Raw genomic sequence first — 15,291 nt, 5'->3', positions numbered from 1 at the left:
ATATAAAATTGTGAAACAATCTAGTAACTTCTAAAAGAATAACAGTCTTGTTTGGTGTACCTCAGAGGTCATTACTCAGCCCGTTTCTTGTCAAAGTATTTATCAATGATATTACTTCTTGTTTTTACTTGGTTAATTTCTCCCTCTTTGCTGATGACCTGAATGTCTACATTGTGTCGAATATCTCTTGTACAGAAAATGTTACCAAAAAAGCAGAAAATACTATTTTAGTATAGTTTTAAACATTCATTGCTTTTTTAAAGTATTTGTTTTCTGGATACTAATAGCCTGTACAATAATGAAATAAATTAGAATATATCAAAGTATTTTTCACACTGAAAATGATGGCGCAATCAGATTTTAAATAGGTCAAAGAATAACCAAATTATGGCACAGAATATAAAAAGAAATATCTTAATTTCATTTATAATATTAAGTTTTATTATTAATAAATGGTTCCTGATCAAAACTGTAGACATGGAAATATGGAGTATGCTGCTCTTAGGATGGGTTCGGGGTAATTCCTCCTTTATCTAAAAGGTGCAAGGGTACAATTCCTTTTTAATTATTTGTACGTTATTAATACGGATTTTAAGCTTTCTTTTACTATAGGTTTTTATTTTATATTACATCAAGTGTATTTCATGTAGTTATATGCAGTTACCAGGTGTAAAGAAACTTTCAAGAGAAACAAATTCATTTGCTTTTTGGTGCCAGTGTTTTGCGAGTTTCGTGTGATGATGAAATTACCGGTGAGCTATGAGAAGTGATAGGCTCAACAATGTACACAGTGTGAATGCATGTGCTTACATAAATCAGTAATTAGTAAAAATCAAGTATGTTTGGAAGGAATGATGTAGTTTGTTTAATGAGGAAAAATGGTAGGAAAATGAAAAACAAATTTATATTTGTAGGTAACTTTAATGAGATGCACAACTTTTAAACATGACTAAGACTTTTTAAGTTGCTAATTATAAACTTCATAATATATATATAAGACTGAAACATTTGTTCTTTTTATACATGGTCCCAGTCATCATAAAACAAATATAAAACAGCTAAAACAATAATAAACTTAACACAACAGGAACGTTACAGTAATTAATTATATCACAACAAATAGTTTATAGGTAAAACAAAAACAAATTTTTCATTATTAGAAAAATATTTTAAGAAATTCAAGTTTTTACAATTTTCAGTCAGTGTTCATTTTTTTTCTTTCAAGCCAAATTGACAGTACAATTTTATAATTCTTAACATTTAAAAAAAGAAAAGAACACCCAAAGCTCCATAAAAATAAAACAATTTTTAGTACGAGAAGTTAATTTACAACAAGATACAATTTTTAATAAATACCAATACAACTGGTAATCTAGACATATAAATAACATGAGATTAAAGTAATCTTAAAAAGGTTTAATTAAATGTGTTTTGATACTAAATAACAAGCCGAGTGTTATTTTATTTACCTTATACTAAGATAGTAAATTTGTCTTTAGATTACAATCAATATCACTCAGAAACATCAGGCACAATATGGCAAAAAATTATTGCACTAAAAATATATAATTTTACACAAAAACAAAGACAAAAATGGTCATAGTGTGTTCTTAATAGTATTTATTAAAATATAGGCTGGTAATTTTTCATTTTTTTGGTTTAGTAATAGTTTATCATATAACATTTAGTAGGTTCATAATTAAATAATAATATAATAATTATATTAATTACAATGCAATACTGTGTAAAAAAGGCTATATTTACAAAACAATAATTGGTAATTTCAAGAAAGGCACATAAAGTATATTTTTGGTAAAATTAATCATCTAACAGAGGGAAAAAAAGTGGGGAGTAAAGGTATAAACTATACTTCAACTAATTAACTGGAGGTTCATTCTCCCTTCATTCCAATTTATTTTAATTGATCAAAAAAATCCCTCAGAATATTATTATTTAAAAGTAGATTTAGCCCATCGAACAATTTGATTTAAACCATAAATTTTAAATCAGATCATTGAGCTTGTGTGGTTATGCCTGAATATTAGGCAAGTGCTAGGGGCTGGAACTGGATTTCTATTAAATACATTAAAAGTGTGACATTTGGTTAATATTACGTCGCTTAAACCAGATCTGTATTGAAGCTACATATAAATGTTTAAGATTTTTTTTTTTAGAAATATGTTGAGATTTATAACACAAAAGGAAAACAAATGTGTTTACTATCAACACTTTAATGGATATGTCAAAAAAATTAATTAATTTAAAAAATTAAGCAACCAAAGAAACATTCAAGAATATAACGTTTTATATTTTTCCAATAAATAAATAATTTCTTGAAAATATGTTGTCATATGCAACAATCCAAAATAGTTAAAAATATAAATATTAGCTTCAATCCCTCCAATTATCGCGGCTTGCCTATTCTTGTAGGTTTTGTCTTTCAAGAACCATATGAAAGAGACAAAACTAACAAAATACACATAGACCAATCACTGACAAAAATGCTGACGTCTGACAAAGCCAGCGAAGACAAGCAGACTATGATGATTGGAGGACGATCAAGCTACAGATTCATCACTTCACAATGGTTGACAAACATCAAAATTTACATATTGGTTAACAATAAAATGTTATTCCAAATATCAAGTAATCATTCTTGCTCTGATGACAACACATTTAAAACCTTTTAATTAATTGTACCTTTTAAATGAAAAAAAAAAAAAATTAGATCAATTGAGTATATCACAATGTTAAATTAATATTGATTGCAAATTCTCCACAAAAATGCACAACAATAATTAAATTAAATATATAATAAAAAGTTAAATATGTGACTAGATGCATGACTATGGTAGTGTTAAGGAAAGTTTGGTGTTGCAAGTAATACCTGCTAAACGAATCCTCTTGGTCTGATGGGCAAGTAGATGTTTGCGAAGGTGGTCTTTTCTGTAGAATGCCTTGCCACACTCAAGACAGATGTGGGGTTTTAAACCTGAATGTGTGAGAAGGTGCCGGGCTAAGTGTTCATTGCGTTTGAACGTCTTACGGCAAGTGGTACATGCATGGGGCCTATCTTCAGTATGCGCCAATTGATGGCGCTCCAGATGCTCACGCCTTGCATGTCCAGTACCGCAAACTCCACATACGAACCTTCGTTCCATCTGGCAACAGAACAACACATATCTTTCTCAAATACTCTTTTGGAGGTAACTTGCAACTTACAGCTCTGGCGAGTTTGTGCGTGAAAACAAAAAACACGCTCAATTTGTGGTTACATTTCTTAAAAGAGTACAGTAAATTAACAATTTAAAATTAGTAGATGATACTACCAATGAATAAAATTCAATCTATTTAACTCAATTAATCCACACACACACATGTATATACATATCTGTGAACCGTTTAAACAAATGAATAGAAATTCACAAAAACTTTTAACTGACTAAAATTGAAAATTAATAATTAAGACAGATTTTTTGCAATATCACATGCAGTGTAACCACACATCCAGCACAAATTTGTCAGAACAGTAAAGCCGATTATGTTGAGACATGCATTGTTTACTGTAGCCTAGGATGCAATAGCTGCTCGTCTCAATTTCTTGCTCAAATGACCCTGAGCATGTTTACGAAGGTGATCTTTCCTATAAAATGCTTTCCCGCATTCACTACACACCTGCGCCTTTTCCCCAGAGTGGATGATGTAGTGCCTAGCAAGATGTTCGTTCCTCTTGAAAGTCTTTGGACAAGCGGCACAAGAGTAAGGACGTTCATCACTGTGCGAAAGTTGATGTCGGTCCAAGTGCTCCTTCCGTTTAAGACCAGCACCACAAACGCCACAGACAAACCTACGTTCGATCTTATGCGAGGCGAGATGAGGCTCAAGAAGGTTTTTGTCTGGGTATGCCATATGACATTCCGGACAGCAGTATAAGCGTGAGCCGTCTGGGGAAATAACTATTCTCACGTCTCCAAGTTTCCGTTTTGTCTCACTTGGTGTCGATAGCTGGAAAAATCAATATTTGGAATAATCAAACTGGAAAGAGAGGAAACTGTTAAGGCACGTGCAAAACTTAAATTGGATTCAAAAAGTTTGAGAATCTTGTGTTCACAAAGAAGCAATTTTATTTATTACTATTCAACAGTGTGCATTCTTATAATGTGAAACAATAAAATTTTGTTTAATTCTATTTATTTTATGACAATCAAACAGCACATATTTAAAGCTGAAGACAAGTGAAGGATAAGTCAGTAAAAAGTGAGGTTGTATATTATCTAAATATTTGAAGTATTTTCCCAATAACACTTAAGAAAGAAAATAAAGGCCAAACTAGAAAAACTGTGGCTTGGTAAGGTGTGGAAAAAGGTGGTTTTAGGTTTTATTCAGGCAATAATCAATAAAATGTGAACACCGATAAAGGACATTTTAAAATTGTTACATTTCTATCATTGACCATTCTTGAATAATTAAATAATCCAAAACACAACCAAAGTATACGACAATGCATGTAAAGCAAATTTAAAATAAGACCCAAATAAAAAATTAAATTTTTTTAAAACTATCTTAGCAGCTCTGTTAAAATATCAATGACTCCATCGAACAAAATGCTATACCAACATCAATCTATAAGTTATGGGAAGTAGAACAAAAAAATATTTACAAAACAAAAAATTACACCAATGGACAAAATTGACACTTTCACTTTTAAAAGTTTTATAAAACACTTACACTGTAGAAACAATATTTACTATTTAATCCTGTTTAACACACTGTATTTTAATTTTTTCCGACTTTTTTCAGATGTCCTCAAGAAAATATTGTATGGTTTTGCAGGTGGGATGTTCTGAAATTTCCTTTGATAATGAGAAACATCGACTAGTATTTTTTTCCCCCTACATTGGCAATTCTTCCTAACTTTAATCCTCACAAGCCACCATCAAGAAGTTGAGTCCTTACTGTGCCAGTCAGGCCAGATAGGCGAGCATAGATCATTTGTACCTATGTCAGTGGTTCTTTTTAATCACTGATAAGTGCATTCACTGACTACAGGTGGGAAGTCGAGTGATTAAAATCTGAGTTCTTTTGGTACTGAAGCGACTTGTAAGGCATTGTATTATTGCAGGGTAGTAACACCCTAGCTTCTTGCATCCTGACAGTGCGAATAAATAAATCTGTAGCAATAAATAAATATGTAGTATGTTTTTGTATATATTTCCAAATTTTAAGATGGTGTGTTACTTTTGATTATCTTACACTATATCAAAGGGGTAGGGTACTCATGAGGTCAATGAGAGTTTCTTTCTGGCTTTTCAAATACTACAGGGTGATGCATTTTTCTTAATTTTCAAATTAAAGTTAATTTCTTAGTAAACACTGAATAGTATTTAATCATGATGTATTAATAAATTAATCAAAGAAAAAAAATTTCTTTATTTAAATAAATAAATAAAGCTAAAAAAATCCTCTGATGAGAAATAAAATGTATTATGTTTGAACTTGGAAGTCAAATGTGGTGACTACGAATTTTTATTCATTCAAGTATTGAACACCTCATTTGACTTTATTTTTCACAGCACAAGCTTTCTTTTACATTTAGGAAAGTATCGTCAATTTAAATAATATGGTTAGATATTTTACAGAAGTCTGAAGTGCTATAGAAAGTGTACACATTTGAGAATAACTATTATAAATCTATAATAGAAAATTAGCACTAATAAAATAACAAACAAAGACTTTTTGTTTCATTGAAAACTTTGAACCATGATAAAGGCTTTCACAGCAGTTCTGTAAAATGATATTGGTCAACTGTCAAATTTGACTTCACAAACTTCATTGTGAAGTACAAAAATTAACAGCAATAAGTATGTGTACCAAAAAATTAAAATTAGACGGCAAGCTAATAACATTAAGTGTGGAAATTTTTACTCCAACACGATTATTCGAAAATTTAACTATAGAAGTAGAATAATGTTGCATTTGGCTGGCAAGTCTGGCTCTCTTTCATAGACGGTGGATAATTAAAGCCAAGTGTTTCACGGCATAAAATGTTTTATTATAATGGACATTTCGGGCTCATTGGCCCATCCTCAACAACCATGATAAATCAACATACATAATTATCAGAAATAAAAATGTACAAAATTTGCAAATCTAGATTCAAATTTTCCACTTCTTGTATATCTTCTCAATACAAAATCTGCTTGCTTGAAATTCTTCATATTTGTCTACCTTTTCTTCACTGACATTAACTACCCTTGCTTCTTCTATACTTTTTTGCTATACTTTATGGGAAAATATTCTGTTCCTTCAATTTCCTAAAAAGCTTATGTTCGACATTAAAACTATATTCAGTTTGTGACAAATAAATGGTTCTTTCTCTTATACATAGTGTATAGTTTGAGTAAAATTATTCCGAATTTTATAAGGTGTGTTAATTTTGTCCATCACACTACATACTAAAGAAAAGGAGGCTTATTTTACAGATTTTTTGCCAAATAAAAGGAGGATCTTTTTATACAATTGTTTTATTAAACAAGCCAGTGAAATAAGTACACCTGCCATCGGACTATGCAAAAGACCTTTCTTACCATAGCTCACAGAATATCCAAGATTCAGTTTGCCCGTGAACATGTAGATGTTTAAACAACTGGGACTTGCATCCTTGCAGAGAATTGATTCAAAATTGTATAAGGTTTGCTAATTTTCCCCAATTTTATGCTATATAATAACGTAAACGAGGTATCTTTCACTGATATTCCCCTTCGATAAAAGGTAATAACTTCACTGGCCAATTAGTGAGTATTACCAATGTTAAGCTTATTTATGGGGCGTTGGTGGCTGCAACGGTTAAGGCGTTGATACAGTGCTCATCACTGTAAAGTAAAGGTCCTGGGTTCGAGTCCAGTGGCCTTGCATTCGAACCTAACATACTTACAAATGAGCTTTTTTTTGAAAAAACACCGATAATACCGAGGGTTGATAAGACCACTGCTGTTGTGGACCCTTGTTAAAAAAACAAAAAAACAATAATAATAAAATAAAATAAATAAATAAAAAAAACCTATTTATGTACCATGGTTTAAATAATCCTTGGATAATTGTATATTAACATAAAATTTAAAAAAAAAAGTACTAGGCGAATGCATTAAAATGGTTCTCACATTAACAAACCTTAAGGTACTGTAGGGTATAAAAGCAGCAATTTTATTAAATAAAAGCCAATAAAAAAAAAATATATATATAGCATGCAAAGTAGGGAATGCAGTAGTATATAACACAATAAGTCTGTTCTATAATAAGCAGATTTACAAAGTGGAATGCATTTAAAATTTAATACAGCAAGTAGTAAGATTATATTGGATAGTTTTGCTTTGAAAAGAAGTGATATATGGTACGCACCTTCAAAAATTGCCTAAGGCTTGTAAGATATTCGGCGACCTTGGTATTGGGATTGTTGGCAGCGGGATTTTGCCAGGTGGCCGACTGTAAACTTTCTTCAGAATCTGTCATCGTCGAGGCGTCGACCATAATTTTCACTGGCCTCGGATTAGACTGTGGCAGAGGGAGAGGAAGAGCGGCTCCTGTCGTCTGCTGGGCCTGCTGCAACTGAGGCTGCTGCTGCTGGGCTTTGGTGTAGCACTGCTGGCAATTCTTCGGCCCTTGGTTGCAATGCCTGAAGTGGTCCGCACTGGTCGTCGGATCCTCATAACCCCTGCCGTTCTTCTGGTGGTCTTTTAAGTTCTGGTGCTGCTGCTCGCTGGTTCTGTTGCTGTTCAAAAAAGAGTGGATGTGGTTCTGATACTGATTGCCGTCTTCTTGGTTGACGCTCAGGCCCGGGATGACGACCGCGTTCAGGACGTTCAGACCCGTCGAAGGGAAACGGGCGAAGGTTTGCAAGGATGTGCACTGGTTTCGATGAAGCTGATGCTGGTGTAATGTCGCTCTGTATTCTCCAGGATGGCTCTGGTTCATATTATTTGCTTTGTTTTCATTAAAAATGCCAATTTTATTGTGATAACGAACGGCAGTAACCTTTTGCGTTTATCCGCAATTTATCGGCTTTCTCCTACTCAGGCAAACGTTGAACGTCGACCTTTCCCTCATGTTCGGCCAATTAGCGATACATAATTTGAATTATAAAGAACTTTACGTTCTGTTAAAAGACACATCTTAAATATAAATAAATGACTCAAAACTGGACTCTGCCCCCTTGATTTTAAGCCTAGTTTAATTATTTATTTTAATTAATGTCCCACTTAGCACCCGTCAAAAGGGGGACGACATTCATAAATTGGAGGTATAATAAATAACTGTTAATGAATTAGATGAAAGGCCAAAAAATTTCATACTGATTTATCGCACTTTTAACCTGTCCGGTCCTTCTATCTGCTGGCGAAATGTATAGAATACCTACAAGAGGGAAATTTGAATCTTCCAGATTTTCTGCTAAAGAACCTCTATGCGTTTCTATAGAAAACCAAGACGTGACAACCTTTTGAGTCGAGAACCTGAGTGGAGATTTGATATACCAAGTTTATAATCCACATAATATAATTAAACGTAAAAAATAAACGACTGGCTTAACATGTTACATCTAAAGTATGTTTTAAGTGACTGTCAGTAGTACATACACAGTATGTACCGAAGAAGATCAAAATTGTTTGACATTCTCTTGATTTCTAATCCTTTCTGATCTATTATTAATGATATGATCTAATGCTATTAATGGATAATCATGAATCATACAAAACTATAAGGAGTCAGTGATGTCCTAGGTAGAGAGTATAGTGATTGATGATTAAACGCTACTGTTCAAATAGTAAAGATTTACCAGGATGATCAAGGACCAAACATGATGAGTACCATCAATCAGTGATTTGATATGATAGGAGTTTAGTGATTAATAAGGGCCCTTTATTGTTGAAATGATAACAGATCTACCAGAATTATCAAAGATAAACATGATTAGTACCATCAATCAGTGATTTGCGAATATACTAAATTTAATGATTGATAACACTTTTCTATTGAAATCATACAGATATACAAGCATGGTCAGGGATCAAACATTATAAGTGCCATCAATCAGTGATTTACAAAGATAATGAGTTTAGAGATTGATCACTTAACTTTACTGTTCAAATGATAACAGATCTACCAGGATGATCAGGGACCAAACATGATGAGGACCACCAATTAGTGATTTACTAAGATAAGAAGTTTAGTGATTGATAACTTAACTGTACAGTTCAAATGATATCTGATCTACCAGGATGATCAGGGACCAAACATAATCAGTACCATCAATCACTGATTCGCTAAGATAAGGAGTTTAGTGATTTATAACTGAACTGTACAGTTCAAATGATAACAGACGTACCGGGTAGTCAGGGACCAAACATGACGAGTACAATCAATCATTGATTTGCTAAGATAAGGAGTTTAGTGATTAATAAGTGCACTTTATTGTTGAAATGATAACAGATCTACCAGAATGATGGTACATGATGAGTACCATCAATCAATGATTTACAAAGGTACTGATTTAAAGATTGATAAGTACACTTTATTGTTCAAATGATAAAAGATCACCAGGTTGATCAGGGATCAAACATGATGAGTCCCATCAATCAGTAATTCACAAAGATACTGAGTTATGTGATTGATAACTAATCTTTACTGTTCAAATGATAATATATCTACCAGGATAACCAGGGACCAAACATGATGAGCACCATCAATCTGTGGTATAAAAGAAAAGTGTAGTGATCATCATAAATTGTATACCCAAGGAAGATCGGACATATAGATACTTAACCAAATATAAAGTACTGGGTAAGTGGAGATGTGTTGGGTTGGCTTGTGAGTTGGAAATCTTCCGGCTTTTTGACAGTTTCTGATATACTGCCATCAGTTTTTACACCTAAATTCCGTTTGTATAGGTTGTGAGTATAAATTTCGACATAAGAAGATAGAAACAATACTGCATAAGTAATGAATTTTTAGTGGTCACGGTTAACTGAAGTTGTTCAAACGATTACAGATTTGCTAGGATAGTCTGGGATCAAATATTTGCAAATTCACTGAGAGTTAAAAACTAACAAAATGATATTTTTTAAATAAATTACAATCTTTCTTAAGGTAGTTTTCCTTTATCCAGAAAAAATAGTAGTACAAGTTACATTAGTCAAAAATGAAATTTAGTAATAGGCTAGGTAAAAAGGAAAAAGTAACTACAATTTTCGACCAATTCAGAATGGAATGTTTCCTTCTTTTGCGTTAATGACAGCTGGCATTCGACGCTGCATAAATTTTTTAACGTTTCTGGTACCCTGAGGCACATTTCACGCTCTTTCAGCCTCTTGGTTTTTCATTTTTAATTCCTCGCAAATTGTCTACAATCTGCGGTCAGTTTTATCCTATTTGAAAACATGTCCCAATGTTTAAGTCGAAACTATATGTTGGAAATGGAATTCAAGAATCCCTGCATTGTCACGAATTAAAATAACATCTCCAACAAAAGGAACAACCGGTTCTGATGATGCACCTCGTGTTCTGTGAAGGTCAATTAGGTGGCAGGTGCGAGCATCCATACCGATCCCGGTTGAAACCGACTTCCAACTTCTACGTGTAGTGAATCTCAGCCAACCGATGTCTTCGGATTTTGGGTAGACTCACCGAAAAATAAAATTTAAGACCACGATTGACATGGTGCAAAATTTAACCAAGCCTCGTTCTGAAGTTCTGGGACGGCGTCAGGTCTTCCTTGCATCAAAACAGTGTACAGGCTTAATGTTTCCAATCTTTTTTAATAACCTCACCTTCGACATTACGGATGAAATTCATTCTGGAGTATTCACTGGTTTTTTTCATAACCATTAAAATCTTGCCTATAGTCGTTTTGGGAATGTTGAGCATCTTGCCCACATCTGGTTGACTTCGACCATCTGCTATTAACGCTTCGCTGTAGAAAAGCAATGAAACTCAAGACCAATCAAAGTACTGGGTTTTGTCTCTTTAAAAAAATATTCAGTCCTAAGATGAGGATGATTTTTATTCTTATTATTCACGGCACGGATACGATTGTGCCTACCTCGTTTTGGTAAAAATTAATTTTGATAATTTATTTTAGCAACAGGCGCGAGTCTAGACTCAACGATATTTCCATAGCCGGTTCTTTAGTTTTCCCCCTTTTTACTTGGCGTGCGATCGATACGTCTGTCTCATTTCATTACTCCCTAAATTTTTTATTATGTTAAGCTCGTCTGAAAATTTTTGATTGATTTCCAATGAATCTGTCCTATTTTCGGATTAAGGTGATTGTACATTTTATCGTACTCGAAATTCTCTCAACTGGAACAATTCATTAAGAGGGTAAGAAACACCATGGCCGTGCTCTCGGTCAAATTTTTATAGCTCGGCTAATTGCAATGGATCTACTGAATTATTTATTTAGGACGTCCACTGAAGATAATACGCTTTACACTTTACGAATTTATAGAATTGACTACAGTGCTGGGAAAGCAGATAGAAAAGGTCCGAAGAGCAAGCGAAATGGCCCAAATATCTCGGGTTTGAACCGTTCTTTTTAAAAAGTCAATTGTGCAAAACGTGTCATACAGGAAACGAAAAGGGAGTAGCCATCCTGTTTATTTCAGATCATAAACTCAATCGACATTGTTATTAGCTTTTCACTTGGCTGGGCCGAGCCCAGTATCTTTCTTTCATAAGGTAATTCTATAAGAGAATAGTTATTGTCACTGGATTGTGTGTCAACGGACAACTACTGCTTTTGTGGCTTAGAAATTGCAATATTTACCTTTACAATCGTGCGTATATGATTACTGCATTCTCACTGAAAGGATGTTTCCTGAAATCTGACAAAGCTCGACGTGTGAAAGATGGCTAGAAGTTCTACTTAAGAAGCAAGCCAAACAACAGAAATGTCCAAACGATATACTCAAAATCGAATAACAAAAGTAAAAACAGAAAATTTTCGCATGATTAAAAACATCCTTAGCCTTAAAGAACATATTTTACTCAAGTGTATGGAAATCAAGGACAGCACTATTCGATGGTTTACGGGGCTCATACGTGATCAATCTCAAAGAAAGATAAAAAAAGAAAATCAAACAATAGTAAACCGCACAAGACTTGGGATTTGGTAACCGCAAGACGGGTAAAACGTAACTGGGTCATGCCATATCGGATTCCAGCAAGATCGAACTGTAGCGAAGAATGTTGGAAGGTAGATAGAAAATTACGAATAAAAATGTTTGTAAATCCCAGGCCCTGAAGATGATCTCAATAAAGATCGAAACGTTGGCACGATAAAGAAAATGTTTTTCTGAAACCTACATCACACCAGACCGCATCTCACGATTTCTGAATAATTACAAATAAACTTAAAGAAACTTTGCTGAAAGTGAATTATTAATGATGTCAGTTTCTAGAGTTGAATCAATTACACCATACATTATCTATACTCTAGATGCTTAAGTCTAATACTGTTATGGTATATTATAAAGCTACATAGACGAATCTGTACAAAATATCTATCATTCTATATACTAAAACTATTAAGCCTTGGAAATTGCCCAAAACTTAAAAAAAAAAACATCATGCCTTACATGGGCAATGCATAAAAGTCTACTGCCACAATGGATGCACCACTCGGATTGGCGTTCATATGACGGCATTGACTCTTGGGTAACGATGAAGCAATGTTGGTTCTTAGATCCTTAGTCGGTCGTCATAAAATCATGGAAAGTATAAAATTAAACGAGATGACTACAAAGGTCACAAGTGGTGCACGCAAATGAAATCTGTTATCGGTGCTAAGAAATACTCATACGTATGATATAACCATGGATGTTCAGTTATCTTGTCTAACTATAACAGTAAGTTTAATGCTTGGAAAAGGTAATACATCTCTTTAAGTAAGTGATGATGTGGAATGCAGTCCAACAACCCTTCTTTTTTACATTGTCTTTTCACATTTTGTGAAAACAAAAGACTAAAGATGATATGATGACGCTAAACTAAGGCCTCAATTCAATGGGAAACAAATCCAGGACAGGGGAAAAAGTTTATTTTTCAGTATTAGAAGTATCTACCATTTTTTCAATTACGAACACTCTGGATCAAGGCATGGTCTTGAAGAAAAAATCAAATTCAGTTGTTACTGCCAAGCTTTCGAATATTTTAAGGTCATCATTAGGGAAAACAATCTTAAATATTGACATATTTAAGCTTTTTACAGACGATCTCAAAAAAGTTCAATAAAAGACCATCGCAGAAACTAACTGCAGCACTACTTAAACTAGGGCGGATAACCAAGTATTGATGGATGTTCAGATATCGTGTCTAATTCTAAGTCTAATGCTTGGGAAAAGAAATATTCATGTTTGAAGTATGTGATAATTTGGAATGCAGTCGATAATTAGTTTTTTTCAAATTAACTTTCTACAATTTGTAAAAATAAAAAGAAGACTAAAGGGTAATATAATGACCCTAGACAAGTCCTCAGTTCAATGGGAATCTATTCCAGGACATGTGAAAAAGATTTTCTTTAAAGGACATCGCAGAAACCAACCTCTGAACTATTAAGCCTAGGATAAGTTAGAATTTGAATGCTATTTGGGCTTTTATTTAGAAATCGTGAGATGCGGTCTGGTGTTTGCTATTTGGACTGCTGAGAGGACACTTCCGATTCCGGAGACATATGTATCGACTCGGAGAGTAAGAAACAAGCTATGCAGATATTAGGAAGAACAAGAAACAGCGGGGAACATGTCCTCTGTGGGTGCTTAGGCCTATGCAGGCTGCTATTCTTAGTCCCATGGGAGGAAAAACCAAGAGATACATACGGTAGCCCTTAAAAAGCTTTGGGTTTGGTGAAAAGATTAAAATTTAAAGCATAGTTGCAGACAGTGATGTTGATTGCTGTAGTGGTCACAGTGCGCAAGGTTTTAAAGGACTTCCACTAATCTAACCTAACATAACCTTAAACTGGGTACACCATTAAAGAAAATGAACTGGTCCACAAACCTGCAATATAAGGAGCAGCTTTCAGACCAAATGGACCACTGAAATCTCACAATAGAGCATGCTGAAAGTGAACTGTGCATCAAAACTATCAAAAAAATAAAAAAACAGAACTTTAAAAAAATGGGCAAGGGCTAGAGAGATACTCAGTCCGGATAAGTCACCGCCATTTTGTTAAGGCAATAAAAACGCCTAAATAAATTAACGAAGAGCTTGGAAAGTGCTCGAAGTCCTTAAGGAGAGTGTACTTTCTAAGTTAAGGACATTTAGGAGGGTCAATCCACAATTGATCTTGTTAGGCCGTTTTTTTTTCCAAACTACCACTGATAAAATGTCACAAAGTCACTTGTTATGTTAAGTCTAGAGTATAAGAAAGATATCAGAGTGATAAAGTAAAGCCTTTTGGATTTAAGAAATGGAAAAAAAATTACAGACGAGTAGGGAGACGCCCTTTCACGAAACCGATCAATAATGTGGAAAAATTGACAGTTGTCCTATCCGTATCGGGTCCTTGTTATAGTGAACGTTAAGTTAATTTAATAAAATTATTTTTAAGAATATTTTGAATTGAAATTTCGAACATACTTTATCAAAGGGTTGCAAGACCTGTCGTGACAAAAGATCAGCAGAAACGTTGACAAGTAAATTGCACTTTTCTCATGTAAAATATTGTAAAATATAAAAAATAAATTGTTATTAGTTGAAAAAACGTTTTGAAATAGTAATGAGATAATTTCACGTTTTAATTGTTAAAACTGTCTTTACACACAGTACCCATTGTTTGACAAATTCCTTCTGCCTCCAGCGGGCAAATAACAAATTTAATTACAAACTAAAATCATCTTTAAATAAATTTAACTCGTCCCTCCTCCGAGTCTTTTAGACTTTCACCGTTGAGCTTAAATGTTGCTCTGTCTCAATCCTAATTTGGTCTCCTGCCTACTTGGCTACCATAATAAGTAAAACACTTGTCTCACGATGCCCTCCTCTCGAGGCCCTCGTCCCTCGGCCTTTTATTGTCTAATTTAAAATCATTAAATTATTCGCTAAATTATAATATATCATAGCATCGTAATATATAATATAAACTCTGTAAAAATACAGGGTGTTCGGCTACTCGTGTTACAAAATTTGCCAGTGGAGTCTACATTCAAAATGGAACCAAAAAGTCTGGATTGACTATGGCCCGAATCTCAACAGTTTCGGAGTTATTCCACGTTTTCTGATTCTTTTAAGATTTCACGA

At 33.7% G+C, this 15,291-nt stretch overlaps 1 protein-coding gene across 1 annotated transcript; it reads right to left on the bottom strand.

The window, feature by feature from the left end:
• Positions 1 to 901: 901 nt before the first annotated feature.
• On the bottom strand, positions 902 to 8,352 carry LOC106669861 (zinc finger protein 184-like). The gene is made up of 3 exons (XM_014399675.2): positions 7,399 to 8,352; positions 3,676 to 4,005; positions 902 to 3,161 (listed from the first exon to the last, which is right to left on the bottom strand). The coding sequence occupies exons 1-3, from the start codon at positions 7,969 to 7,971 to the stop codon at positions 2,847 to 2,849; spliced, it is 1,218 nt and encodes a 405-aa protein (XP_014255161.1). The 5' UTR covers positions 7,972 to 8,352; the 3' UTR covers positions 902 to 2,846.
• Positions 8,353 to 15,291: the final 6,939 nt, after the last annotated feature.

The sequence above is a fragment of the Cimex lectularius genome, unplaced genomic scaffold (genome assembly GCF_000648675.2).
Source record: "Cimex lectularius strain Harlan isolate CLEC.00 unplaced genomic scaffold, Clec_2.1 scaffold76, whole genome shotgun sequence".
Classification (NCBI taxonomy): Eukaryota; Metazoa; Arthropoda; class Insecta; order Hemiptera; family Cimicidae; genus Cimex; species Cimex lectularius.
This window is presented reverse-complemented; position numbering and strand designations above follow the sequence as displayed.

What these genes read in the sequence shown, in the direction of transcription:
- LOC106669861 (XM_014399675.2), bottom strand. Translation starts at nt 7,971, where the DNA reads ATGAACCAGAGCCATCCTGGAGAATACAGAGCGACATTACACCAGCAT. An exon ending in GCCTTAGGCAATTTTTGAAG is followed by an intron (nt 4,006 to 7,398) that starts GTGCGTACCATA and finishes TGATTTTTCCAG; the next exon opens with CTATCGACACCAAGTGAGAC. An exon ending in ACTCTGGGGAAAAGGCGCAG is followed by an intron (nt 3,162 to 3,675) that starts GTGTGTAGTGAA and finishes TTCTGTTGCCAG; the next exon opens with ATGGAACGAAGGTTCGTATG.